General features: G+C 43.7%; 1 protein-coding gene and 1 pseudogene across 3 annotated transcripts; one reads left to right on the forward strand and one right to left on the reverse strand.

The window, feature by feature from the left end:
* Window positions 1-1,380: 1,380 nt before the first annotated feature.
* LOC146370033 (thioredoxin reductase 1, cytoplasmic-like) lies at window positions 1,381-19,329 on the reverse strand (annotated as a pseudogene).
* Window positions 19,233-25,988, forward strand: nfyba (nuclear transcription factor Y, beta a). Of its 3 annotated transcripts, none has more exons than XM_084910589.1 (7): window positions 19,233-19,334; window positions 21,155-21,248; window positions 21,346-21,476; window positions 23,775-23,972; window positions 24,849-24,927; window positions 24,999-25,078; window positions 25,428-25,988. In XM_084910589.1, exons 2-7 carry the CDS (start codon window positions 21,155-21,157, stop codon window positions 25,458-25,460), a joined length of 615 nt encoding a protein of 204 aa, XP_084766715.1. In that variant the 5' UTR covers window positions 19,233-19,334; the 3' UTR covers window positions 25,461-25,988. The 3 variants fall into 3 exon arrangements, with proteins under 3 accessions (XP_084766715.1, XP_084766716.1, XP_084766714.1); XM_084910590.1 differs by lacking the exon at window positions 19,233-19,334 and adding an exon at window positions 19,353-19,627; XM_084910588.1 differs by lacking the exon at window positions 19,233-19,334 and adding an exon at window positions 19,661-21,061.
* Window positions 25,989-26,377: the final 389 nt, after the last annotated feature.

Consider the following 26,377-nt stretch of genomic DNA (forward strand, 5'->3'; position numbering starts at 1 on the left):
CATCTCCACCTTGCTGTGAGACCTGCACAAAGTCATAGAAGCTGCTTTGCTTTGATCAGATTATGCTCTAATTGCATTTTCAAGCACACGCCAGAAAGAGGCAGTCCTGTGCACTTGTTCTAATGAGGGTATCTATCTTTTGCAGGCAGGTCTGTCACAGAGGCAGTCAGAAGGTGGTCAGGGGGATAGCAATAGAAAATCTGCGTCTAATCACTCAGCATCAATGGTAAATGGACTGATTCTTATATAGCTGACTGATTCCTTTTTACTCTCCCGGAGTACTCAAAGCGCTCTATACAACCACTCATACCAGCACGTCTATACACAAGCGCAAACTAACATGCATTCACACTCCGATGAACGCATCAGAGGGCAATTTGGGGTTAGTATCTTGCCCAAAGATACTTGACATGCAGACTGGGGAAGCCAAGGATCGAACCACCGACTTTTTGATCAGTAGCTGAGCTGCTCTACCACCGGAGCCACAGCCACCCCATCAATGATCATAGAGTGCAACAACATGGAGTGGATGTTGAACCTGTGCACTCGAGACAGGCTGCAACTCACCAAGATAATGAAAATGATGCCCTTGCACAGGACACGTCCATGCTGTGAGCTCACAGAGGTACTTTTTTTTAAAAATGTAATCGAAATGCAGAGTGCAGACCTGAGGTGATGTGGGATGAAAGAACTCTTCAGAGAGATACTTTATGTGCTTCACTCAATGACCTGCACCAATATTCAGCCGTTGCTTTAAAGCAGATGTTGTGCTCTGTGATGCTGAGTTGGAATATAAGAGTAAAAATAGGGAACTCTAAAGGCTATAGCATTAGCTTCCACCAAGAATACCATTAATTTAGATAATTCCATAATCTTCCGTCTAGTTCATTACATGAAATTAAGTCTGTAAAACCCCCGAGGCTCGTACCAGGAAATAAAAACACAGAGTATAAGCCAGATCTTTTACTCCATGTAAATGCAGCAAATCCCAGTCTTATCACTATGTTGCAGCCTTTAAAATATTCTACTAAATTTAAGCTTACGGAGGCTTTCAAAGGCAGAACCTTAGGGAGCATCTTATCTTCCCTGAAGCAACGAAGCAAAAAAAAATGCTTCAGTGGGACTTTATATTTTAAAGTTATACTCAAAGCAACCAGTTCATAAAAAAAGCAAACAAACACAAAAAAAGACGCACAAAAAGAGAGAGTGTGTTAGCAGCAGACCAACAGTCGTCACCCACCTGTCTGTCAGGGTTCAGGTGAAAACATCACTCGAGGATCGTCCAGCCTTTCTGCCACCTCCACTAATCAGCTGGTCACAAACGTGTGCCTGCTGTCCTGTTGCAGTAAGAGACTGTGACGCGCAGCAGGGGAGCTAACCTCAGCAGTTTCCTCTCAGCATCAAGGCCTCAGACAGACGTTGTGTCTGGGTCAAAGCGGTGGGCACCACTCCACTGCAAAATCCCTAAAAGTGAGAAAATGTTTCACTTTGTCTTTGCAACAACACACTTTTTGCAAAGACCAATGATGTCATCTCATTTAGATGGAATCTAAGCCTAAATCATAACCTTCGGCCTGTGTATAAAATAAACTGAGCTGTTTTGGCTCATTTTCAGACAGACAGACGTCTGCGTCGAATCATAATTACTACTGGTTCATCACTGTGACACATTTCACATTACACACAGTCACATTCAGTAAATACAGCAGAGCAATCAATCCGTAGTCCACAAGGTGATATACAGTTAGCCATCACTCCCCGAACCTCGTCTTAGCTGACACTGGCGGGCTCAGTGACCTCTATTTACCACTTCATTGAATGTCTTATTAATTAACTTTTGAAAATGTCAGCTATTACGGGCTCATGTACTCTGGGGTCAATCTCTGCTGCCTTGAGCGACAGGTTTTTGTTCTTTAATTAAATATTGTCTATGAATAATTCAGACTGGCTGCATCCAAAGTGGGAAACTCATTTAAATGTGCTGCTGTGGCAATGACCCCAAACAGCAGAGCTTTTCTAGGGCATGAACACTGTAATATCTCCAAAGTGAGCTCTCAGCACAGCTCTTCAAAACCAAGTGTAACAGCACATCAAGCAGAAGACAGAGGATTAATAACAAAAATTATTAAGAAAAATTATTAGCAGGTGTCAGAAGCAGCAGTTTGTCATTTGGTGCCTTAATAGCTTCCAGATTAAGTTGTTCTTTCTAAACGGTTTTTAAAATATTGTGGAAAAATACTGACCTGGGCTGATCGGGGTGGATGCTCACAGCAGCATCTAGTTGTTCTTTGGTGAGACCATTTCACTGCTGCCACAAAACCCTGGAGGATATCTCCAGCATTGGGGCCCATAATATGGAAACCAATCACGTTCCTGTTGAAGCACAGCAGTTCGTCATTGGTTGACCTCTTCTGGATTGATTTTTCCTCCAGTGGAACAACGGAGCTTCAGGAGGTGCAGGGGCGTCAAACGGCTGCTGGCTATGTCCAGATGATGCAGAGAGCATCCCTCATGACTGAGGGCCCTCGTCTGTGTGGTAACCACTGGGTTTTTCAACAGGACAGCGCTACAGCACACAATGCCCGCTGGAACTTGGATTTTTGTTGTGTGTGTATGTGTGTGTGTGTGTTTGAGGGGGGGTCACAGGGTTTTTTTTTTGGAGGTGTGGTCCTAAACTTTGGATCAGTTGTAAAACAGCCTGTTTCAGTTTAAGTGTTGTTTTCAATAAATTGCATGTTGTTTTATCTCACTCCCATTTCTTCTGGTTGCATGTTGAAAGCTCTACTTGGAACCTTGTTAAGATCCAACCATGCAAAGCTGTGGTACACCTGCAATAAATATGCCTTTTTTAGGTGTGTGTGTGTGTGTGTTTGCTGTGTGTTGGCTTTTCCAGATGTCCTACAGGCTTTCTCCTCAGACAGACTGAAGGCTGCGTACAGTGGAGTGAGAAGAACAGTGGGTACAGTAGCGTAATCACATTGTGACCAAAATTCAATTCAATTCAATTCAATTTTATTTATATAGCGCCAAATCACAACAAAAGTTGCCTCAAGGCGCTTCATAGATACAGAGAAAAACCCAACAATCATATGACCCCCTATGAGCAAGCACTTTGGCGACAGTGGGAAGGAAAAACTCCCTTTTAACAGGAAGAAACCTCCGGCAGAACCAGGCTCAGGGAGGGGCGGGGCCATCTGCTGCGACCGGTTGGGGTGAGAGAAGGAAGACAGGATAAAAGACATGCTGTGGAAGAGAGACAGAGGTTAATAACAGATATGATTCAATGCAGAGAGGTCTATTAATACATAGTGAGTGAGAAAGGTGACTGGAAAGGAAAAACTCAATGCATCATGGGAATCCCCCGGCAGCCTACGTCTATTGCAGCATAACTAAGGGAGGATTCAGGGTCACCTGGTCCAGCCCTAACTATATGCTTTAGCAAAAAGGAAAGTTTTAAGCCTAAAAGACCAAAAGACTGATACCGACTGTTTCTCATGCAACATTTATCTCACTTCTAAAATCAGTTTGATAGACGTGTAGAAATCACACATTTATACAAACTGCATGTTGAGATTTTTTTTTAATGTACCAAGACGTTCTCCCCTCCATAAAGTCACATGACCAGCAGCTTTCCACAATGCACAGAAAGGCCTGCAGTGGAGAGGCGTCCATGCTGCACTGATCCAATGGCATAAATCTAATCCACGCTGGTCTGGTCCCTCTCATTTACCAGCATCCTGTCATTACCACACACACACACACATTTTACCGATCATAATTGTAACACTGGGCAAAACTTGACCCGTTTTTGGCCATTTTAAAGACTCAAAATGAAATGTAATGTAGAATAAATTCATCTGACATGAACTTCCCCAAATAGGAGTTGACAAAAAAATCTAATAATTGGTCCCTGGGAAGTAGCCAGACTTTTTTTTTCCCATACAGGAGGTTTAGTCTCATCCTGAGGAGGAGAAACTACCCATCTGCCCCCCCATTGAGATCTGATGTGTTTTCAGAGTTCTCCTTTCGTTCCACTTTTTTTGCCCTGTGTTAAAGTCACTACTAATGTGAAGTTTGCTGAGTGGTTTGAACACTTGTACTACTGATCCATGAAGGAAAACCTTACCCTGACACACCAGCATGTGAACAAACTGATTGCTTTCTTGTTTTATCCTTGTAGCTACTGGTGTCCTTGGCTGCACTGAGGGGAATCTTTGGTACCTTGCACAATGACATAAAGTCAGATACTATCATGTTTTCAATGTGCTGGAGCCCCTCAGAGTCAAACTCCCAAACTCCAGCTTCAGTCAGGCAGATACAGGTTGGTTCATCCCACATGGTACATACCCCCCCTCCCAGAGGTATATAATTTGCCCAGATACATGGTAACCTGCTTCAGCCTAATGTCTTTAATGTCTTGAACCAAACACAACCTTTATGCAGAATTTGTGTGCATTTTGTCTGTTGAGGAAGCACATCGTGTAGGTTCTGAGAAAATATACCCAGTACTGGTTCTGTGAACTCTCCTAGTATATTGCTCGTGTATATTTTGTTCTTTCAGACACCAGAAGAATACACAACTGCTAACAAATGAAAGCAGAAGAGTGAAGCAGCTTTATTAACGTGCCCAGCTCACAGAATGACCTGGTTCACGTAGATGTCTTCTGCTGCACCGTATAAATAATGACACAGTCAGTAGTAGTTATTGATCCAAGTCTAAGGAGTGAGGAGCTTATTAGCTGACTTGTCTCAGTTTCCAACCCAGATCTATCCAAAGGAAGGGGCTATCACATTCATGGACATTAGTGCGTTTGTGGACATCCTGACTGGGATGCTCCATCTTCACCAGTATCAGATGAATATCTCCACGTGAAGCTTTGCAGTACCCACTTAGCACAATGTCTCACGTGACCGAGATCACTGACAGCAGAGACTGCTGAGCAGTTGACTGGCTTCATGACTGATCCACTAATTTAACATTACACTTTGTTGCTTTGCAGGCCTTCGTTACAGTAGTGGTCAGACTGACAAACATGTGAGCATCTCTGTAGCCTTTAAACCTCATCATAAAATGCATAACTGCTTTATATTGCAGGTTAATGCAAACATAATGTTAAGTACAATTAATGTGAGTCCACTAAGAACAATGGCCTAAATTATAAAGAAGGTGTGTTTAACAAAGCGATCTACAGGAATACATCGAAAACATCATAAAACTTAGCTGAAGGTGTTAAAGTTGCCTGAAAACCACATCTGTGGTCAAACCAATGCAAATGTATTATTTGATGAAAAAAGATCCACTAAGCATCAGGCAGGTACTGTATATGTCACATGTAGCTGACGTGTGTCCTCTTCCTGATTTCTTTTTTTTGCATATTTGTTACACTTGCATGTTTCAGATCATCAAACATTTTTATACAAAATGCAGTATTTAAATGATGACTTCATGACGTAAGGGAAAAACGTTATCCAAACCTACCTGTCCTTATTTCAAAAAGTAATCGCCCCTTAAACCTAATAACTGGTTATGCCAACTTTGGCAGCAAGAACTGAAGTTAAGCGTTTGTGATTGCTGTGGAGGAATCTAGGTCCACTCTTCTCTGCAGGATTAATTCGGCCATAGTGGAGGGTTTTTGAGTGTGACTGGCCTGTTTAAGGTCAGACCAAAGTATCTCATTCAGACAATCAGATTTAAGTCTGGACTTTGGCTAAGCCACTCCAAAACCTTCATTTTTCTTTAATTTTCTTCTCTTGTTCTTGAACCATTCAGAGGTGGACTTGCCAGCATGTTTCAGATCGTTGTGCTGATACATAATCCAAGTGTGCCTTGGCCAGCTGCTTGAGGAGGTACACCAGAGAGATAGAAGGAAAGAGAATAAACCAGCTGTTCTCCACAGAACCATCTAAGGTGTACTCTCAGTGGCAAGGGAACAATATGAGAACAACACCACCAAGGCTGGAGGCAGAACAATACTGGAAGAGCATATGGGAGAAGGACACAACCCATAACGGCAATGCTCAGTGGCTAGTGGATCTGAGGGCAGACCACAGCAACCTCCCTGAACAGGGTCCAGTAACCATCACAGTGGCAGATATCCAGGAAAGGGTCTCCAGTATGAAGAGTTGGACAGCACCAGGCCCTGACATGGTTCACGCCTACTGGCTGTAGAAGCTGACTGCACTCCATAAGCGCCTGGCAGCACAAATGAACCAGCTGCTAGTTGACGAGAGACACCCGGAATGACTAACCGAAGGCCGGACAGTCCTGATCCTCAAGGACCCCCAGAAGGGACCGGTCCCCTCCAACTACCGACCAATAACCTGCCTCAGCACCACGTGGAAGCTCCTGTCAGGCATCATAGCGGCTAAGATGAACAGGCACATGGGTCAATACATGAGCGGGACACAGAAAGGGATGGGCAAGAATACCAGAGGCGCAAAACACCAGCTACTGGCAGACCGAGCAGTCAGCCGAGACTGCAGGACCAGACTGACCAACCTGTGCACTGCCTGGATTGATTACAAGAAGGCCTATGACTCAATGCCCCACACCTGGATAATGGAATGCCTAGAACTATATAAGATCAACAGGACCCCAAGAGCCTTCATCAGGAACTCAGTGGGGATGTGGCGGACAATACTGGAGGCCAACCTCAAGCCCATAGCACCAGTCACCATCAAGTGCGGGATCTACCAAGGAGATGCTCTGTCCCCACTGCTGTTCTGCATAGGCCTGAACCCCCTCAGTGAGATAATTGACAAGACTGGCTACAGATACCGACTACGGAATGGAGCAGTTGTCAGCCACCTCCTGTACATGGATGACATCAAGCTGTATGCCAAGAGTGAACGAGACATCGATTCACTGATCCACACTACCAGGATATACAGTAATGACATCGTGATGTCGTTCGGGCTGGAGAAGTGTAGTCGGATGGTAACAAAGAGAGGGAAGGTAGTCAGAACTGAGGGGATTGAGCTACCAGAAGGCAACATTGCAGACATAGAGGACAGTTACAAGTACCTGGGGATCCCGCAGGCGAATGGGAACCATGAAGAGGCCGCTAGGAAAGCTGCAACCACCAAGTACCTGCAGAGGGTCAGGCAAGTCCTGAGGAGTCAGCTGAACGGTAAGAACAAGATCCGGGCTATCAACACCTACGCCCTGCCCGTGATCAGGTACCCTGCTGGGGTAATAGGCTGGCCAAAGGAGGAGATAGAAGCCACTGACATCAAGACGCCTGAAGCGACATGAAGCGCCTTGAGGCGACTTTTGTTGTGATTTGGCGCTATATAAATAAAATTGAATTGAATTGAATTGAAGACAAGAAAGCTCCTTACCATGCATGGAGGGTTTCACCCCAAGTCCAGCACCCTGAGGCTGTACGCTAAGCGGAAGGAAGGAGGCCAGGGACTGGTGAGTGTCAGCACCAGAGTCCAGGATGAGACAAGGAACATCCACGAATACATCACAAAGATGGCCCCAACTGACAGCGTGCTCAGTGAATACCTCGGGCAGCAGAAACCCAAGAAAGAGGAGGAAGGCGAGGAACCATCATGGAAGGACAGGCCCCTGCACGGTATGTGCCACCGGCAGATAGAGGAGGTGGCTGATATCCAGAAATCCTACCAGTGGCTGAACAAAGCTGGACTGAAAGACAGCACAGAGGCACTAATCATGGCAGCACAAGAACAAGCTCTGAGTACAAGATCCATAGAGGCTGGGGTCTATCACACCAGGCAAGACCCCAGGTGCAGGCTGTGTAAAGATGCCCCAGAGACAATCCAGCACTTAACAGCAGGGTGCAAGATGCTAGCAGGCAGGGCATACATGGAACGCCATAACCAAGTGGCCGGCATAGTATACAGAAACATCTGTGCCAAATATGGCCTGGAAGTGCCGAGGTCAAAATGGGGGACGCCCCCAAGGGTGGTGGAGAATGACCGAGCTAAGATCCTGTGGGACTTCCAGATACAGACGGACAAAATGGTGGTGGCTAACCAACAGGAGATAGTGGTGGTAGACAAGCAGAGGAAGACGGCCGTAGTGATCGATGTAGCGGTTCCGAATGACAGCAACATCAGGAAGAAGGAACACAAGAAGCTGGAGAAATACCAAGGGCTCAGAGAAGAGCTCGAGAAGATGTGGAGGGTGAAGGTGACGGTGGTCCCCGTGGTAATCGGAGCACTAGGTGCGGTGACTCCCAAGCTAGGCGAGTGGCTCCAGCAGATCCCGGAAAAAACAGTGGAGATCTCTGTCCAGAAGAGCGCAGTCCTGGGAACAGCTAAGATACTGCGCAGGACCCTCAAGCTCCCAGGCCTCTGGTAGAGGACTCGAGCTTGAAGGATAAACTGCCCGCAGGGGCGTGCTGGGTGTTGTTGTTGGTATATATTTAATGCAGTGGTGTGAAATACTGGTGGTGATTACTCTTCAGGCTGCAGAACTGCCTGTTTCTATTCCACGTTCATAACAAGAAATTAATAACTTGCTGTATATCCAGCCTATTGGCTGCAGCTTCTCATGCATCCACCAAAACTTTACCAAATGGTTTTTTTTTTTTGCTTCTTAGGATTTGTTTTGTTGTTTCACATTATTGTCCCGGTTCCTGGTTCACTGTTAACCCAATACAAAATTTTCAGTCTAATATTACGCTGCTAAAAACCATGTTTAGCATCAAACTGTTACTTGTTATTACCTTAGTAATTCATAGTATTGCAGGATTGTCACCACTTTATGGCCACTTTATCCACTATGTTATTACCAAACTGCAATTTTAAGGTGTTACCAGAAAGCCGTAATCAGTGGAGTTTATTTAAATATCAGAGCTTGAACTTTAATCAAGTGTACTACATGTAATGGTAAAGGGTAAATGGATTATCATATAGGGCAATTCAAAAAACGTGCCTCATTCTCAAGCAGCAGTCATAGCTGACATATAAGAGATGCTGTGTAAAAAAGTCACGGTGATTAATCAACATTGAGTACACGTGTGAGTATTCCAGCATGCAGGGTGATGTAGGTGTGCCTGACTCAAATCCACTGGTATGTTTAAAGTAATAAGAGTGACGGCTATAGTCCACAGAGGTTATATAAATCAGGCTACTTGTTAGTGGGAGACGCTGGTTCACTAACATGATCCTTTCTTTTCCAATCCAGTGACATTTTTATTGTTACACACTCAATTTGGATTTAAATGCTTTTCTGTTTATGTTTTTTTTACAGATTATCATTGCATCATATTATAGTTTTTATCATTATATGATATTTTTTAGTTACTGGGTACTGGATTAGGACTGAGAAGCTCATTTTTAGGGTTTGGTGTCAAACCAGTGACCGAAAGAATTATTTAAAGACGTTTTTAATCTATGAATCTTAAAATATTGTGCATGTGTGTGTATTACAAATATGTAAGCACATTTTAACAAATATCATCAAACTGAGTAACTGAGTCTGTATAGAAATAGCCTCTGTGACTAATATATTACTTTTATGTACATTTTATTATTCAAGTGTTGTTGCCACAGCCTTGTGGTGACAAAGGGGCACAAGATAAATCTCAGAGATCTCGAGGTGATTAATGGGTGAGAACATTAAGTTTGGGGACCTTATCTAATCCTTGCTCTTTGCTTTAGTGGACATTTTTGTTTTTGGGGACTTTTAAAAGGTTATTTATTGAAAAGTTTCTCAAAAGTTCTGATAAAATGCTAACAATTTTATGTCTGTCTTTTTGTACGGGATCAAACCCAAACCAGTCGATAATAATGCTGAATCTGAACAGCAGCCATTAACAAAAAAGGATCCATTCATCCATTTAACCACCGATTGCCTGAGACACAGAGGTGGTGGGAATACCCAGGTTTCCCCTGGGTATTCCCACCACCTCGCAGTCCAGAGACACCTGTTAGGTTACCTGATGATTCTAAGCTGGCCGTGGATGTTAAAAAGATAAATTTCTTCAAGTATGCACAGCATTGTATGGGTGTTTGTGGTCCAAAGTGCTCTGAGTGGTCAGCAACAAGAGAACAACACTATATAAATCCAAGCCAGTATCTGAGATCCACACTGACCAAATAGCCTGAAATAGCAGACTCTGTACTTTTTACTACCAAGTCTCTATCATCAGAGGACAGCGTCACACCCCTTCTTAATGTCTTTAAAGCAAGAAAGTGTAAAAATTGGTGATTGGGCAAACTCAGTGTTTCTAACAGTAAAATCACATGTCCCCACTCTTCCTTCTGACCCAATATAAATCACCTTAATGTGACTGCTGATTTTATTTTAGGTTATATGAAGAAAACTGAATTGAATTGATTCTGGCTCAGGACCAGCACTCGCAGCGCACAAGCTTCTGACGCTCTAAGGCTGGATTTGTGTCTCCTCCAGTTTTGAACAAGGGACTTTTTCACATACAAAGAAAATGTGCTAACCACTACACCATGCAGTCACTGTTGTAGTGCAGTACAGTACTCGAGTACTTGATGCTCAGTTACTTTCCACCATTATTTGTTCTTTGCAGATATTAAACCTTGGATGTATTTAGGCCATAATTTGGGTTGATTACATGTCTGCTGTGTAAAATTCTCTAAGAAAACAGATAAACATCCCTCGAACTGTTAGAAGGACTATTTTTAGGATCTTAAGCAATTTTATTATAATATAACCTATAATTGATATTCTGTTTCTCTGTATTGTTGTAGGGTCTTTACCTTAAAATATAAAGTGCCTTGATGTGACTGTTGTGATTTGCTGCTATTAATAAAACTGAACTCTAATAAGTTAAAAAAAAAAATTACCATACCCTAAAAGACATCCAAAGTCTGCTCTACCTAAGAGACAAGGAGAGGCGTTGAAAGTTTTGATGATGTGTTGTTATACAGAAAATTATCATATTGTTATCGTCATATACCTCAGTGAGAGAACAGTGATAAAGGAAGTCCACTCCTCCAACAGTCAGATAGTTCAGATCTTATTTGCCATTTTCTGATCTAAGCCTGGGAGGAGGCCAGGCTGCAGCAGGACGGTGACCGCCAGCCTGAGACCGGACAGGAAGCCAGCACGCTCCAATCCCTCAACAGACCCGCCCACCACCAGGGTTCGAAGGAAGGAAAGGTATTTTAAGGTGATGGTCAATACATTTTAGATGGGTTTTTTCTGTAGAGATGTTAGTTGACCTCTCTGTCCCCGGTATGCCAAGATACTGAGGTCTGCTGTCAGGTTTTTCTCACATCCATATCTGCACCTTAAACAATTGGGAATTGGAAATTGGGAAAACAGCTTAGATTATAACAGGAGTTTTATATTTTAATAGAAATTACTAATATTGACAACCAGTGAGGTAATTGGCTTCCCAGCAATAAATAGGCAGCACATTAATGCTACAATCTTTCTGTGCTGCAGTTCATCTAGTGGCCACTGGAGGCTGGTCCAAACATATTACCAGTGCATGGATGTAAATGCAAAAATCTCTCAAAACTCACTTTTCAAATATATATATTTTTCAACTTTACACACAATTCAATTCATTACTGTCAACAGATATTTGAAAGTATGAGAAATCTTATTAGGCACTGAGCATGTAATAATAAAATTGTGACAAATGTCAGAAACCATCCGGGGTTTTGTTTGCTTGTTTGTTTTGTTGTTGTTATTAAACAGCACATCATTTGTATTTACTGATGATTTCTCTGCAGTGATTCTATCAAAGTTCAAATGTATTTTAACAGATACCGTGACAGTATGAGGTGCTGCGATCTCTCGCACGATCTGATTTCCTCGTGTTGGTGTTGTTCCCAGATCATCATACTAAATGTTGTTCCAGGATCAACATTGCAAGTGACCAATCAGAATGTTGTGACGTCATACTTTTGCGACTTCGGGAAAAACCGCCATAAAACAAAAAACTGTACTTAAGCTGCGAGAAACCGCCTCTGTCCGCCGATCAACGGACCCTGACCCTAACCCTAACCCTAACCCTAACCCTTTAATAAACGGTAAGCCGAATTGATATTGTCCTTGCAACATTGGAATTTCATAAATGCACGAATGGCTTGGCGCGCAAAAGAATAACGTCACAAGGATGTGATTGGTCACTTGCAATGTTGAACCTGGAACAACATTTTCATGATGATGTGGGAACAACACCAACACGACGATATCAGATCATCCCGATCTCTCCATGAGCACTGAAGACAGTGACTCCACAGCTCTGCAGCGCCCTCTTCAGCTCTAAACTGCACCCAGGTGTGTCCCACTGAAATGAATCAAGAGTTGGATATTTGCATTTGGACTTACACATAGTTATACAAGAACTCAAGTGCTTGTATTTCATGTGAAGTTGGAATGTTTGCACGATAAACAAATCTAGTGCTTATCTATAATTGAATGACAAATGGGGTCAAATAATTCATTTTACCATTTAAAACCAAAACATATTCTGTTTCACAAACATTCCCTCTTGGTTAAACGTCCAACCATATTTTGTAGAGTCTTGGCCTCTCCCAGCAGTGATGCCGCTTGTTCAAATTTCCTGATGCTGTCAATCCTGAAAGACAAAGCTCCCAATTTTAAAGGAAAGCCAAGGCAAAGCAATGAAAGGAAAGGAAAGGAAAGGAAAGGAAAGGAAAGGAAAGGAAAGGAGGCATCGTTGCCCACCTCTCAATTTTAAATACACGTAGACATTGAGGGCTATCAGGAGGGGCTATGCGCTTACCTGCTGCTCTCTGGCAGGTAGCTCCATGCCCTCCTGGGTTTTACATGCACCTTAGAACACACATGCATCAACACTACATATGAGCGGGCGGAGGGAGGTTTGGAGTCTTCTCACACCCCCGTTCTCTGCGACCTGCTGGAGCGGGGGGCTAGGAGGAGGAGTTGGCCATCCGACTGGGGTCTGGAATGTGGGGCCTCCCTGCTGCTGCGGAGTCGGGGCGGTCTGCTTCTCCCCACCGCAGGGAAAAGGGTAACACCACCTGGGTCTGGGTGCAGTTTCCCCCTCCAGGGGCAAGGGTACCTAGACCCGGTTCTTAGAGTACACTTGGGGAGTGTGATTGTGTGTACAGCGTCTCTTTATGTCTGTCTCCACATTGGTTGAGTGTTGAGTAATTGCATATGAGAGCATGAGGGTGGGAATGGATGTTTGTATCTGTGTGTGCCTGTATGTCTGTGTCTATATGTCAGGTTGGGTATCAGACGCCACCTCTCTGGGGACATCTCAGGCCCTCCAAGGTATGGAGGCCTATCTCCCCCCACCACTTCCCCTGCCGGTGGCAGACGCCCTCAGACATTGGTGCGTTGGTGGTTCTTTGTGTCCGGGGATGGGCGTCCGGGTACCCACCGGCTCACTCCTGGTGGCTGCTTATCGGGGCCTGGAGCCTGGGGCTCGCTCGGGCCACTTCGGGGGTGGGGTGCCCTCGGCCTCTCGGCCTGGGGCTCGGTCACTCTGGCGCAGCTGGCTGCCAGCGGAGCTCACGGGCACGTCACTGCAACCCCCCTGGCTTCTGCCACACCCTCTAGCAGATCATTACATGAAGGAACCTTTTAAAAACAAGCGCGTCCATGCTCACAGGTGTACACACGGGTGCTCACACACACAAACTGCACCCTTTTTGGCTCCTACCTCAAAGCACACTGTGCGCTGTCGATCTTACGTGCTGCACAATAATGTTTAATATTTAGTATTTACTGTTATATTCCCATAGATCATCGTGATGTTGTTTATTATGTTGCTCTCGTTTTCTTCAGCTTGTTTTCTTTTTTCTTTCTCAACAGGTGATCCAGGTGATTGATGTATGTATTTTTTTTTGTCTGCTTATTTAGTTGTTTTTTGGGTTTTTTTGCCCTTTATCCCCGTCCCTCTTCTCCGCTGTTTTTCCCCCTCTTCCTTTCTCCCTTTTCTGTTCCTCATTCAAGTCTGTCCCGTATTTAGCAAGTGAAAATAAAAAAATAAATAAAATAAACAATAAAAGGTGAATCAAATAGACCATTACGGCAAGGCTGGGATGGTCCATTTGGTAAAGTAAATCCGTTGGGCATCTTTCTTCGCTTTTAGACAATAATTCTGATGGCAAAAGAGCCAAACGGGACAGGCAGAAAAAAAAAAAAAAAAAAAAAAGGAAAGGAAAGGACTTAATATTTATCACCATAGCTCTGGTTCAACTGAACACTCGCCCCTGGTGCCTCTTGGAGTGGTGGCCATGAGGTCAAAGACAAGCACATTTTTCCCCAACGCTGCAGCTTCCTGAATGATTAAGAGGAGAGGAAAACAGTCAGAGAGCAACTTGAAGGAGAGAAATTAAATATTTAAACGGCCTAAGCATTTGTCCTTCTCAACAGTCCCAGCTCTTGTCCCTTCATCTCATTTCCACTCTTGTCGAGAGCTGCTCACACATCATCCCATTACCATGAAGCCCATTAATATGATAATTATCTGAGCTGGGCCGTGGCAAAGAGTGCATTCATTGACCAGATTAGCAGTAATTATGAGGTGCAGTTGGTGAAGTGTCCTCTAACTACTGGGAGCGCAGCAGGAGTTAATGCTGGATGCACACAAAGGAACGTGGGGAAGCACAAATATGAATAAAAGGAGCGCAATCTATGCCTTATAGTAGTCATATAATGACTGATATTTGGGAATAGTAATTATAGAAGGTACTGTGTGGTTGCTAGGGTAAAGTAGACTGTGAGATAGAGCATGTTGCTTTAAGGCCCCTGTTCTGTGAAACCAGCTTAGATTCGGGAGATTAGATTTAAGATTAGGCTTCAAACTTTCCTATTTGATCAAGTTTACAGTAGTTAGGGCTGGATCCGGTCACAGTGCACCCTCCCTTAGGCTACATCCACACTCGTTTCCTCTCCTTTTTGGCCTCCCGTCCACGCTGAGACGGCGTTTTTCCCGAAGAAAAACGCAGCGTTTTGAAAACGCTCTCGAAAACATTTGAAAACGGTGCTTTCACATCGCAGTGTGGACAGAGAAAATGCAGACTTTCGAAAACAATGACACCTTTTAGTCATGTGATGCAGTCATGTGACCAATTAAACTAAAATAGCAGAGGGCATTATACAGCAGTTGTTTTGTTTGCTCTCAATTTTGACAGCCCTATTAAAGATTAATATCAGTTTGTACATGCTACAAGTTCTTTAATTCTCCCTCGCTTTTGCAACTTTGTACTTTTGTGTTACTCACAGCAACAACTCCACCTCATTGTTAGTCCATTTAAAGAACTCTGTGCTTTTCCTCGACATTCTGCCGCCACGTTTCAAAGAGCCGGAGAGTAAATAAACGGCAGACAGAAATGAGGCAGGTCGAATCTTCTTGTGTCTAATCTTCTTCTTCATGTGCAGGACTGGAATGTAAGCGTTTACGGCCGTTTCAATGTGGACGCACAACTCTGTGAAGACGACTGAAAACGCTAGTGTGGACGCGGAGCGTTTTCAGACGTAAACGACGTTTTCAAATTTATCCGGGCTAGTGTGGATGTAGCCCAAGTTACACCACATTAGGCCTAGGCTGTGCTGTACTAGGCTTCCCATAATGCACTTCTTGTTCGCTCACCTTTTTTCTCTCACTATGTGTTTACACACCTCTCTGCATTTAATCATTAGTTGTTATTCATCTCCAGCTCTCTTCCACAGCGCGTCTTTTATCCTGTCTTCCTCCCCCTCACCTCCGACTGGCTGCAGGCGGATGGCCCCGCCCCTCCCTGAGCCTGGTTGTGCCGGATGTTTCTTCCAGTTAAAAGGGAGTTTTTCCTTCCCACTTTTGCCAATTGCTTACTCACAGGGGGTTGTTTGATTGTTGGGGTTTTCTCTGTATTATTGTAGGGTAGCACCTTGAGTTGACTGTTGTTGTGATTTGGCTCATTTGATTGAGGTGAGTTGAACCCTTGGATCTGATAAATCTCTTGTGACTAACCTTTTTTAAATGCAGTATATGTACGTAGGTTGTACAAAGTGCCTGCAAACCTGTTAAAAAAATGTGTAAAAATACTTTTTCTAAGCGTGCTCATAGAGTACTTAGCTAGTGCAGTGTTATTTTAAATTAAGTTTAGTAATCAAAGTTAAAAAGAGGTGTTCAAAAGAGAAGGGGAGAACAGAATGATTATTGAAGAATGAGGAATTTTAGAAATAAGCATTTGTTATACAGGGTGGGCCATTTATATGGATACATCGTAATAACAGGGGAATGGTTGGTGATATCAAAGTCCTGTTTGTGGCACATTAGTATATGTGAGGGGGCAAACTCCTCAAGATGGGTGGTGACCATGGTGGCCATTTAGAAGTCGGCCATCTTGGATACAACTTTTGTTTTTCCAATAGGAAGAGGGCCATGTGACACATCAAACTTATTGGTAATGTCACAGGAAAAACAATGGTGTGCTTGGTTTCAACGTAACTTTATTCTTTCATGAGTTATTTACAAGTTTCTCTTTGTTCACAGCCATTGACATGTCGAAGAGGTTAACACGTGAGGAGCGGATCGAAATTGTGTTGATACCTGGTGAACGCAGTAACCGGGTCATTGCAGCAGATTTCAATGCAAGACACCCTACGAGACCACCCACCTCCCATGCTACAGTCAGCAAACTGCTTGCTAAGTTTCGTGAAACTGGTTCAGTGTTGGATTTGCCAAAATGTGGACGTAAGAAAACTGTCACTAATGAAGGAACATCAGTGGCTGTCCTAGCTTCATTCAGCAAGAGCCCACAGTGTAGCACCCGCTGCATGTCACTGGAGAGTGGCATTAGTCAAACATCCCTTCGGCGGATATAAGCTACTCACAAATGGCACCCTTACAAACTCCAGCTACTGCAGCATCTCAGCGAGGATGACCCAGATCGGCGCACAGAATTTGCAGAATGGGCAAAACAAAAATTGGAACAGGACCCTCAGTTCACGCAGAAGATTTTGTTCAGTGATGAGGCAAACTTTTATGTGAATGGTGAAGTTAACAAACAAAACCACCGCTATTGGTCTGACACTAACCCACATTGGATGGATCCCTCCAAGACTGTTGGAACAACAAAAGTGATGGTTTGGTGTGGTATATGGGGTACAACGATAGTGGGTCCATTCTTCATCAATGGAAACCTCAAGGCCACTGGATATTTGAAATTGCTACATGATGATGTGTTTCCCTCTTTATGCACTGAAGCTGGCATGTTCCCTGAGTTTTTCCAGCAAGATGGTGCACCACCACATTATGGGTGCCAGGTCCGAGCATTCCTAGAAGAACAGTTTCCTGGAAAGTGGATTGGTCGTCGTGGGCCAGTTGAATGGCCCCCAAGGTCTCCCGATCTGACCCCCTTAGACTTTTATCTTTGGGGTCATCTGAAGGCAATTGTCTATGGTGTGAAGATACGAGATGTGCAGCACCTGAAACTACGGATACTGGATGCCTGTGCTGGCATTTCTCCTGCGGTGTTGCTATCAGTGTGTGAAGAGTGGGAGAAGAGGGTTGCATTGACAATCCAACACAATGGGCAGCACACTGAATACATTTTATAAGTGGTCAGAAACTTGTAAATAACTCATGAAAGAATAAAGTTACGTTGAAACCAAGCACACCATTGTTTTTCTTGTGACATTACCAATAAGTTTGATGTGTCACATGGCCCTCTTCCTATTGAAAAAACAAAAGTTTTATCCAAGATGGCCGACTTCTAAATGGCCACCATGGTCACCACCCATCTTGAGGAGTTTGCCCCCTCACATATACTAATGTGCCACAAACAGGACTTTAATATCACGGTGTATCCATACAAATGGCCCACCCTGTATAGTGACTCATTAAGTCAGTCTTTGAAGACCTGTGACGTCTCATTTGTTTCATGTTTACAGACATTACAGATATTTTATCTGTGCTAAAAGTCATTTGGGCTTGTAGCCTCATTGAAGTGTGTGAGTTTATAGCATAAGCTTAGATGAAAGTTTCCTTTTCCCAGACGTGTGACTCTAGTTTTTGTCTATAATGCTGATCTAGTGTGTGTGTGTGTGTGTGTGTGTGTGTGTGTGTGTGTGTGACTTCATGCAACCGCTTACATCAGACTCTTTGGGATTGGAAATACAAAGTCACAGTGGTAGTTAGGCCAGGTCACAACAATCATGCTGAACAACATCTAATCCAAATGAGAAGTTTTAAACTTTAACTTTGCAGAACCAAGACTTTCCACATTATCTGTGAGCAATGCAACAAATCCTAATAATGTGTCTGTCATTGCAAAGGTTCCTAATAGTGGTATGTTGTAAGTAATAAATTTGTTCTCCTACCTTCTCCAGTTTTTATGAAGTCTCCTTCATTTGAAGCTATAGTATGCATAGCTAGAATAACAACATCAAATATCTTACAATTCAACTTTTCAATAAAACAATTTGTATAAAGAGTATAAATATCTATGAGTATATGCATTTCCGCCTTCTTTCTCGTCAAGTTTATCTGAAAGCAGAAAGCAATGAAAAACCAAACACATGTGCCCTAGGTACTATTTTTCTATTAAATGAAAATCAATCAGAATTGATCACAACTAATTAGTATCATAGCTCTACCTGGGGTTTTTTAATGGACTGTTTAACTGTCGCGCCATCTTGTGGTGAAAATTGTGAATAACATGTTCAACTCAGCAGCCGCCACTAAGCAGTAAAACAAGGTTTGGGGATTCTGAGTAAGTGCACACGAAATGACCACTGCATACGAAAGCCCCGGACACAAAACAAACAACCATAAAGTGTAACACAAGGTAACCATATAGTGACTTGTTGTCGCACTTGGTTGAAAAATGCTCCCCGAGATGAAAAAGCCTACCTATTTCAGTCAGAAATGTCTGGAACTATTACTGTTGCTGCGCCTTTCAACCGCTTTAAAACAAAATTCGAGTGGCTGTTTTTTTCGGGTTTGTGTGTGTGTTTGTTCGTTTTTTACTTGTTTTTTTATTATTAATTTATTATACCATATGCCGTAGGCAGACCACGTAGACGTTTTCTGGAAATCCACGCGCTACAAGATGCGTTCATTTGCTGCCGTAAATGTAGGAACTACATTTTCTGTGATATTACATTATATTACATTATAACCAATGTGTACTTTATCTAAGAATGTAAGGGTTTTCTACTTCGTTTATGTTGCTTCTTGGACATATAGTTTCGATAACAGTACCAACTACCATTCCTATGTAGATTTGTACTTGTGCGGTACTGAAGGTCCTGAACGCAGCACGGGCCTCTACTGTTGAGATGGGGTACTGCAGCCGCGGCTCCGCGCTGGGACTGGTCCTTTTGCAGCCATTTTCTGTCCAACCAAACAGCCGTCTCAGGAAGGTAACCAACCAGGGCTTCATTGCAGGTTTGTTCCTGGCTCCGGCCAATGATTGCTAACCGATTTCTCGTTAGCTCGAATGGAAATGTCCGTCTCTGTCTGATTTTTTTATTTGTTGTCTGGGTGAATGAGGGCTGCTCATCAGGAAGTATCCAGCGGGTGAAAGTTTAAAAATGACTACTAAACATTTCGGCCCTGGTCACGTCTTGCTATGCTGTGCACCACAAAGAACAGGCCAAGGCGGACGCGAATTGCGTTGGATCTGCAGTGAGAATGTATTTAAGGGACACTCAGTGCCTGAATAGGGTTAACTACTCAAGGTAACAGTCCACTGGAAAGCTTCTCTTCATTACGTTAAAAGCACTGGTTTCCCCAATATTGGCGAGGCCACGGGCTTACCCCATCCCCGGGTTAACACTAGCTAACATTAGCTAAAAATGTCACAAATGATAACCGCTACTTACCACACGGTAGCCAAACACATGCCAGTGTATTTAGCATGTGGCTAACGTAAGCTGGCCTCACCGTTGGCTTACAGCTGTTTTACGTTTTCCCTTTCAGATAAATGCTAACTGTTCCAGTGGGTAGCTAGCTGTGTCATGCCAAGTTAAACATTTCTCAGTGCAAACACACAGGCCGATATAAAAGTGCGCACAGTATGAGGGAGCGCTGTTATTGTGGCATTCCTCCTTATACACGTCTGAGTACCGAAATACGCTACTTAACCAAGCTAGTCGTTAGTAGAAACTCAGAATGCAGATAAACCCTCTAAAACAAGCACCAAGACGCAATAGCAACAAACCCGCCAAGTCAGTCTGCTGGAAAACAAAAACACACGCATGTATCAGGATTGGGTGACAACACAAAACACGTTTGGCGCACTATTAACGGCTAGGTTACCTCCACCGAATAAGAGCTACTGATATTTAGTGTACATTGAAATGTTGAATGACTTAGTATCACGCTATAAAAACATTGCGATGGCCTTCTCTCCCTGATAGATGCGATGTTATAATAAAGTAGCCTTTGCCTTTAGCTTACCAGTTAATTGAATAGCTGAATGACCTCGTTAATTAATACGTAATAAAAGAAAAAAAAATAATGAAAGTGTCATAACCTGCAACAATTAAAGCTAGCTGCCCCCTTATTTACAAAGAGTCGCTACAGTAACAGCTTCTTTTAGCTGGTATTATTTTTAATGCCCTTCCTGACACAAGCCCAAAGGGATTTGTGTCTCCTTCCGGGATCGAACCAGGGATCTTTCACTTGTTAGGTCAACCCTTGATGTATGTTTCGCTGTTGATTGCAGGGTTTGACGTATGGCCTAAACATTATGATAAAAATGCTGAAATCAGTCAGCATTGATCATTATCATGATCCATTTAAAAGTATTATTACTTAAAATTTAAAGCTTCTGTCTTCATTTAAACAACACCTTACCCTACTCAATACAACAGTAGGTCTGCTACTGTCAAACAAAAGATCAATAAATAAAATGGATAAATGGTTTGTTTAACAGGTCATAGCTGCACTTTCTTTTGTGCTCACCCATGTCAGACATATCTAGGTCAGTCTGAGTGTTGGAGTCACAGTGTAGCTACGGAGAAAAACAGCAAGCAGGCATTATTTATTCTGTTTCATAGCTCAGAGCATAGTAAAACAGCATGTGGCTGAATCCCAAAGGAAAACATCTTCTCCTTCCTAGAGGAGCATGCGTGCTGGGACCCTTCTAAATAACTCAGATCATGCCTAAGGTGTGGCTCTAAGAAGCTGGCTACATTCAGGCTTCATAGGTTTACTGTAGTGCTACAGCTCCAAATAACTAAGCCAGCTGTGTGGTATTGCAGATGGACGGAGACAGCTCGACCACCGACGCCTCCCAGCTGGGCATCACTGGAGAGTACATGGCTTCCAGTCACTATGTTCTCCAGCCTCAGGAAGGTAAGGAAAAAACAAAGTGTCAGTATAAAATCATCATCTTCATTGAAGTGCATTTTGGCTTTGTTCTTATAGAGCTGACTCTCTGTGTGTTTCATAGATGATGGAGATGAGAATCTGAATGACCATGAAGACGGCAGCAGTAAGGAGAACTACAGGGAACAGGACATATATCTTCCCATTGCTAATGTGGCTCGCATCATGAAGAATGCTGTTCCTCAGACTGGAAAGGTTTGTGAGGGATGAAAGGGAAGAGAAAGAAAACAGAAATACTAACGCCTTCACACAGTATGTTTTCGCACGGATGGATACATCAGGAAATTTGGGGTTCTTTATTTATTTAGGGCACATGTGAACAGGAGGAGCTGGGGTTGAGCTCACAAAGAGATTCTTAACCTCCTCAGTTTCACTTTCATCCTGGCCACCTTTAAATAGCTTTCACTATTACGATAAGCACCTCTTCTAGCTTTGCCCCAGCAAGATGGGCTGTCTGGTGAGATGTCTCACTCATGCTACTTTGACAGCCATCGTTAGAGATGGGAGATCACTCTTTAATGTCATTGCACAGTCATACCTAGTACAATAGTGCTGTACAAGTCCTTCAGGGTGTGTGTGAATGTGTGTGTGAATGGGTGGATGACTGAATGTAGTGTAAAGCGCTTTGGGGCCCATAGGGACTGAGTAAAGCGCTATACACATACAGGCCATTTACCATTCAGGGAGGGAAGAGGGTGTCCAGTGATTTTTGGGCCATATTAATGACCCTCTGAAGTGCTTTTTTGTGCGCCATGGTGCAGCTGGAGAACCACACACAGATGCAGGATGTCAGCACACTTTCAATGGTAGAAGACGACCAGCAGCTCCTTCAGGTCCATTTTTCTGAGGATTCTCAGAAAATGGAGATGCTGTTTTGCCTTCTTTACAACCACTGAGGTGTTTGAGCTCCACTGGAGGTCTGAGTCTATGTGCACACCCAGGAACTTGAAACTGGAGACCCTTTCCACACACTAACCATTCATGCTGATGCAGCTCAGACTTCCTCCTTCTAAAGTCGACTCCCAGCTCTTTTGTCTCGGTGGTATTGAGGTCCAGGTTGTTGTCTACACACCAATCTGACAGCCTCTGAACCTCAGCTCTGTACGCCGTCTCGTCGCCCCCAGAGATGAGCCCCACCAAGATGGTATCATCTGGGTGGGTACTGACGCAGTCATGTGTGTACAGTGGGGGACTCGGTACACAGAGTTGTGGAGAGCCAGTGTTAAGGCTGAGGCCCCACTCTAACTCGCTGTACACGGTCTGACAGGAAGTCTCCGATCCAGCAGCAGGTGGTCGAGGAAGTTCGATATCCAGCAGTTTAACTATTAGTCTGTCGGGGAGTATCGTATTAAAAGCAGAGCCAAAGTCAACAAAGAGCAGCCTGGCGTAACGGCCCTGTTGTTCCAGGTGGGAGATGGTGGTGTGTTGGTTGTAGCAATGGCATCTTGAGTTGATCTGTTAGCTCTGTATGTGGCAGGACATGATGTGATGTTGGACCAGTTTGTCGAAGCACTTCATTATAACAGGTGTTAGGGCAGCTGGTCGGCAGTCGTCGAGGCTGCTGATGTTGGTACACTTTGGCAGTGAGACGATTGTGGCCGACTTTAGGCACGGCAGGATGCAGGACTGGGACAGTGAAGCGTGAAGATCTTAGTGAAGACCCCCCCGGCCTCTCTGATCCTTCTTTACAGCTCAGATCTGGCTGCACTGTACTGCATGCTGTCACCAGAGCTGAAGGCAGAGTCACGTTGCTTCAGCAGGACCTGGACCTCTTTAGTCATCCAGGGTTTCTGGTTGGAATACACCCGGAGACGTTTGTCCACAGTGACACTGTTGACACAGAAGTTGATGTATGAGAGCACTGATGTGGGCTCTCGAGGTCCAGGTGTTCAAACACAGTCCAGTCCTGCAGCTGATGTGATGCATCTTCTGGACAGGTTTTCACAGTCTTTGTGGCTGGGGGGGGGGGGGTCAGTGTATGCAGGGATCAGCAGCATGGACATGTGGTCTATGTTGGGATTTGTCACTGTATAAATAAAATTGAATTGAGCTGAAGAGTGTTCGTTTGGATGTCTCACTATGGGAAATGGAGACTCCATTATTGCCACACAAGCTTATCTCAAGCAATCACTGCAACAGCCAGCAGCTCACCTATCCACGTGAGGACCCAGTGCCAGCACTGCTCGAGCTACACCTGAAGTGGAGACGTCCAGCCTGTAAAACCAGACGAAGGTGAGAGGTGAAGACCAGCTCACTGCTGCACAGATGTCCTGCATTGACACCCCTCTGAAAAGGGCTCAGGACACTGTCATATAGCAAGTTAAGATATGCTTCAAAGTATATGAGGAGTACGCAGGGAGACACATCACATAGTGAGACGTGGAAACGAATGCTAAGAACGGGATTCTTTTTAACTATTTTTCTTTGGCCTGATGCAGTTTCCAAAGGCCAGCTTTGAATCGTCTGTAATGTCTGAATCTCTTTTTTGCACAGATTGCAAAAGATGCCAAAGAGTGTGTGCAGGAGTGCGTGAGCGAGTTTATCAGCTTTATCACATCTGAGGCGAGTGAGCGTTGTCACCAGGAAAAGAGGAAGACCATCAATGGGGAGGACATCCTGTTTGCCATGTCCACGCTGGGCTTTGACATGTATGTGGATCCACTGAAGCTCTACCTGCAGAAGTTCAGAGAGGTGAGGCGCAGCTTCCCATTTATTTGGATATTTAGGTTGAGATTCTGAATATTGTCATGTTTCTGTGCTTACTGCTCAAGTTTTGTGTTTCATTGTTAATACTGCTGTTTGATGGATCCAGACTCCTCAAATAACTCGAATAACTTCTCAAAAGTCACCAGAGCTATGAATGCAAGTAGCTTTGATGATCACATACAGTTTTAGAACATGATACAGTTATTATGCCCTTTTTATCTACCTGTGTGATTCACAACAGTCCAATTTATCAGGACCATAAGGCAGCTGTGTTCACAGGTGTCACCAGTACAGTCAGATTTTTATTTGCAGTCTAATTTGATTACCCAAAATCTGATTAATTAGCTTGAAAATGTAAGTTTGCACAGCTACTTGGATTCCTCTGACCAATACTGAAGTGGTGCGAGTGGAGGGATTGGGATAGATGCTGTTAAGCAATGAAAAAGTGTAGAATGGAATTCTCAGTCGAATCAGGGAATCCATAAACTCCAACAAACTTTTTTTCCAGAAAGCAACATAGTGCTAGTACCAGTAATGTTTGTGAATGAAGCCGTGGTCATTTCTGGAATGTGTGTGCTGATTAAAGCGTTTTCTCATGTAAGCTTATAGATGAGATATTATTTAGAAATTGGTAATTAAATCATGTTGTAGTTTCTTCTGGGTTCTTGCCATGTTAATTAGTTAATGTCGTTACTTGTAATGACTGTTAAATACAGCGGTCCTGCTCGCTGATGATCAGATAATCAAACACACGAGTTGGGCAGCACCTGGCTGCTTCTACTCTTTTAAATGCTGTATGTGTAATTGGTGTTTCGTAGCACTGCACAGAATAACGTGAAAATGTTTTCTGCTGTCTTCCAGGCAATGAAGGGGGAGAAAGGAATGGCAGGTGTGACTGTGGGAGAAGGCCTTAGTGAGGACCTCTCAGAGGACAGCTTCAGTAAGTGAAACACAAGCAGCGTCCCCCCGTTAATGAACAGTCCTAATCAATTCCACTTCTTCTCTCATCAGCAAATCCACTGCCAGCTGGGATTATCACAGCAGATGGTCAGCAGCAGAACGTTATGGTGTACACCACATCATATCAACAGGTAAAAGCACATAAGTGCTGTGCTGTCCCTTTATCCCTTATCTTGCTACTAAGAGGAAACACATCAGTCATGTAGTTGGATTGTTTTATCCTAAGTTTGGAAAACTCTTTGCAGTCAGCTCGACAGAAAATTGTGTAATAAAAGCAGAAGCTAAACCTGATGACAGGTTTCTGTGGCTAACTCTGCACAGGTGTGCCTGAATACATTGTACATTTCTGTGTGGACACAGCCGAGTACTCGTTATAGTTTGTATATTGTCTCATGGTCTTTGATTCGTATTCTTTATCTTGTGATTGTTTTTCGTGAAAAGTGGAATTTTGTTGGTGATGCTCGCTTCTCTTTGTTCCAGATTCCCACTGTACAGCAGATCCAGTTTTCATGACGAGGCTCCATCACTCCCAGCCTGAACGCCGCGGCGCCGTGCACACTCTCCGATCACCGATGACATCTGGCCCGGCCGACGGGTGAAGGTTATCAGAGAGAGAGCAGGGGGTGTTGCAGAATCCCTCATGTACAGAGAAGCCACTACCTGTTTAGTAGAAAGTGTAGTTTCTAGTTGCAGTGTTCCAGATGTTTTGGAGCTTCCAGAGCAGCTGGGAAATTCAAGGTTTTATTTTAAAGGCTAGTCTTCGTACATGATTTAGTGATGAATTCCTGTTTGTGCTTTCGTGTTAACGTGTTTGCTTTTATGCTTTTTTTTCCTTCCTCTTTTCTGGGGTAGGGCTGGGATGGACGGGGTTATAAAGGGAAATGTTGCATTGGATGCTTTTTTTTTTCATGTCTTTTCTGTTTGAATCAAGAGGAGCCGTGTTGTTACTGTCTTACTAGATTATGCAGCTCTTTTGTAAGTTGACAGTTTACCATGTGCTTTAATGTCATAAAAATCCTTTGAATAAAATTTGAAAAGCGATGTTTCAGACTGAATTTTATTTCATCACATAAAGCACCTGCAGTTTGCACTTTTAGGCACAAACTCCAGAGCCTAACAGGCAGCTGGCAGCTATGTTGATGCTTTTTGTACAAAGCGTCAGCTCAGCCTGAATTTTACTTGGTTACTCACCTGTATCGCACATTACTGTTGTTAATGTTAGCCTCTGTAACATAATGTCCATAGATGATGGAGCTCCCCTACGGCCATTCATACTGCACCACAGTAATTAGGGAATAGATAATTAAATAGAAAAGTTCCTGTTTTTTGGATGGGCGGGCTTACAGTCTACTATATACATTTTTGGTGTTGATTTGTTCATCTTAGTCTCATCTCAGTGTTTTGTTATTCCTTCGGTATCCCCGGCCACG

This window comes from Perissodus microlepis, chromosome 17 (genome assembly GCF_051167445.1).
Source record: "Perissodus microlepis isolate ML-2025 ecotype Zambia chromosome 17, ASM5116744v1, whole genome shotgun sequence".
In the NCBI taxonomy this organism is placed as follows: domain Eukaryota; kingdom Metazoa; phylum Chordata; class Actinopteri; order Cichliformes; family Cichlidae; genus Perissodus; species Perissodus microlepis.

What these genes read in the sequence shown, in the direction of transcription:
- nfyba (XM_084910588.1), top strand. An exon ending in ACCTGCAGAAGTTCAGAGAG is followed by an intron (nt 23,973 to 24,848) that starts GTGAGGCGCAGC and finishes GCTGTCTTCCAG; the next exon opens with GCAATGAAGGGGGAGAAAGG. An exon ending in ACACCACATCATATCAACAG is followed by an intron (nt 25,079 to 25,427) that starts GTAAAAGCACAT and finishes TCTTTGTTCCAG; the next exon opens with ATTCCCACTGTACAGCAGAT.